This window comes from Camelina sativa, chromosome 14 (assembly GCF_000633955.1).
Source record: "Camelina sativa cultivar DH55 chromosome 14, Cs, whole genome shotgun sequence".
NCBI classification, from domain to species: Eukaryota; Viridiplantae; Streptophyta; class Magnoliopsida; order Brassicales; family Brassicaceae; genus Camelina; species Camelina sativa.
Genome location: NC_025698.1, coordinates 11,872,075 through 11,874,292, shown reverse-complemented (window position 1 = coordinate 11,874,292; position 2,218 = coordinate 11,872,075). Strand labels below are relative to the sequence as shown.

General features: G+C 37.9%; 1 protein-coding gene across 1 annotated transcript; it reads left to right on the top strand.

Moving 5' to 3' along the window:
- LOC104743491 (AP-1 complex subunit gamma-1-like) lies at positions 201 to 1,528 on the top strand. Its single transcript, XM_010464563.2, has 4 exons — positions 201 to 204; positions 832 to 950; positions 1,044 to 1,127; positions 1,258 to 1,528. The coding sequence occupies exons 1-4, from the start codon at positions 201 to 203 to the stop codon at positions 1,387 to 1,389; spliced, it is 339 nt and encodes a 112-aa protein (XP_010462865.1). The 3' UTR covers positions 1,390 to 1,528.

Here is a 2,218-nt window from a genome sequence, read left to right as displayed (position 1 = left end):
CATCATGAATCTGATAAATTAAAGCAATTAATTACCTACGTAGGTAAGATGATATACATTGTATATGTGAATCATGCAGCTAGAGCTATAATTTAACTCATCTGCTTAATTTCGTAAGCAACTCGAACCTTACGCAATTGATTCCGCTTATTACTTTTTAAGATGGAAATATATTTTTACTATATTATATATGTTAATCAATGGGTATATTTGATGCAATGCAAGTGGTTTTGACTGAAATGAATATATCTGAAAATGCTCTTCTTTTTTTTTGATAACCAACTTTAATTCCTGTCACTAAAACATCCATTGGAAAATAGATATCATAAAACGAAAGTGTGTAACAAAAACTATTCTATTAGGTAAGTAAATTCTCATTTTGTATATGAAAGACTGTCCCTTTGAATATGTGACTGTGTACGATATAACATGATGGAATGCAAGTGGTCCTGATTAAAATGACTATCGCTGAATATATCACTTGTTAAGTTTTTTATAGGTGCGAACATTTGATTACTTTAAGCTAGAACTTTGACAAAAGCAATTTAACAAGTTCCCGGCCTCTGACCAGTACGTCTCGTGTGGGACTCTTCCCACAAACTTCACTAGATAAAGACTTGAACTCTTTGATTCTTAACTCTAGGTTGCTTCTTATTGTCTCTCTCAAGTTCTCTCTGTTACTCTTACGTCTCTTGTGCTGCGTCTTTTACGGCACTCTTTTCCTCTACCTTGAGACCTAAGCATCCTTTTATTGTCAAGCTCTAACCTTAGCTCTCGCAGGTTTCATGGGCTTCATGTTTAGCCTTCCCTTATTTTAATGCAATGTTTCAGGTGCAAACCAGGCTCCAAAAACCGTCTCAGAACTGGTACTGGATATTCCATCAATTAGAACTCCTCCGGCACAAAACAGCACACCACCTATTGATTTATCATCAACACATTCTGAACAGGTAGCTCTTGCTTTTCTTATGTTAAATTGATTTCAGTCCTCAATTAGTAGAATCCTTGGTAATATTGGTTTTTTTTTTTGAGGTTTCCACCAGGAGACCCTTGAGCCATGGGTGATATGGTGCATTGGGGAATATGGTGATCTGTTGGTTAACAATGGTACTGAAGATCCAATAACGGTGAGAATTATAATACCAATCCTAACAATGTATTTGCTCCATTTTTAACTATGCAAATGCTCTTGGATTTTGGGATTTCTCTTTTGACTTAAGAAATAGCGTGCAATGACTAGTTAACTGCCTTGAGCAGGTAACGGGATTTGATTTAAATGACGTTATCGAGGATGCTATTACTTGCCATAACTCAGATATGAGGACAAAAGCGATGGCATTGGCTACTCAAGTGAAGTTGTCATCCCGCGTTCCTTCTATCTCAGAGTGAGTATGTTCAAGTCTTTTCGGTCTCAGTGTGCAATCTGTTTCTATCTGAAATAGTTCATCTAATATTTTCTTTCCGCCCGTACAAGCTTTTTGTTGGCAAACAAATTAAATCTCGATGGAATCTCTTTGGGTTTTCACTTTGTCCTTGTCATTAGCTCTTCATAGATATTCTAATGTTGATGTGTTGAGATATAGAGATTAGTTTAGGATTAGAATGAGAAATGAAAAGGAAAGCCAACTGAATGTGTACTATTAGATCACCTTATTGTATTAAAAACAAGAACAAAAGACAGTACACACTTTTATAAACAAAAACCAGCTAAAATGCGCACAGCCTAGCCTAACTAAAGCTCACTCGCTTTTCACAACTATGGGCTTCTACTCCGCTTTTTGGTAGATTGACCGCCACAAATCTTACCAACGAGACTCAAGTATCCTGTATGCTCATCTATGACTCTTCTAACTATAGTATTGCGTTCAATATCCACACCAATCTCAAAAACCCGGCGAAAGGCTCGGGGCTCTGCCAAGCCTTTAAACACTATGTAGACATATGCACTTTTGGCGTTGAGTCTCTCATTCGGCGGCTCCACATCTCCAGTAGCAGTTTCTATCGCGACTTTCACAATCTCCAACTGGGAGAGAACTTCTATCATCTNGGCTCGGGGCTCTGCCAAGCCTTTAAACATTATGTAGACATTTGCACTTTTGGCTTTGAGTCTCTCATTCGGCGGCTCCACATCTCCAGTAGCAGTTTCTATCGCGACTTTCACAATCTCCAACTGGGACAGAACTTCTGTCATCTGATGCATCTACAATTTTGGATTGGA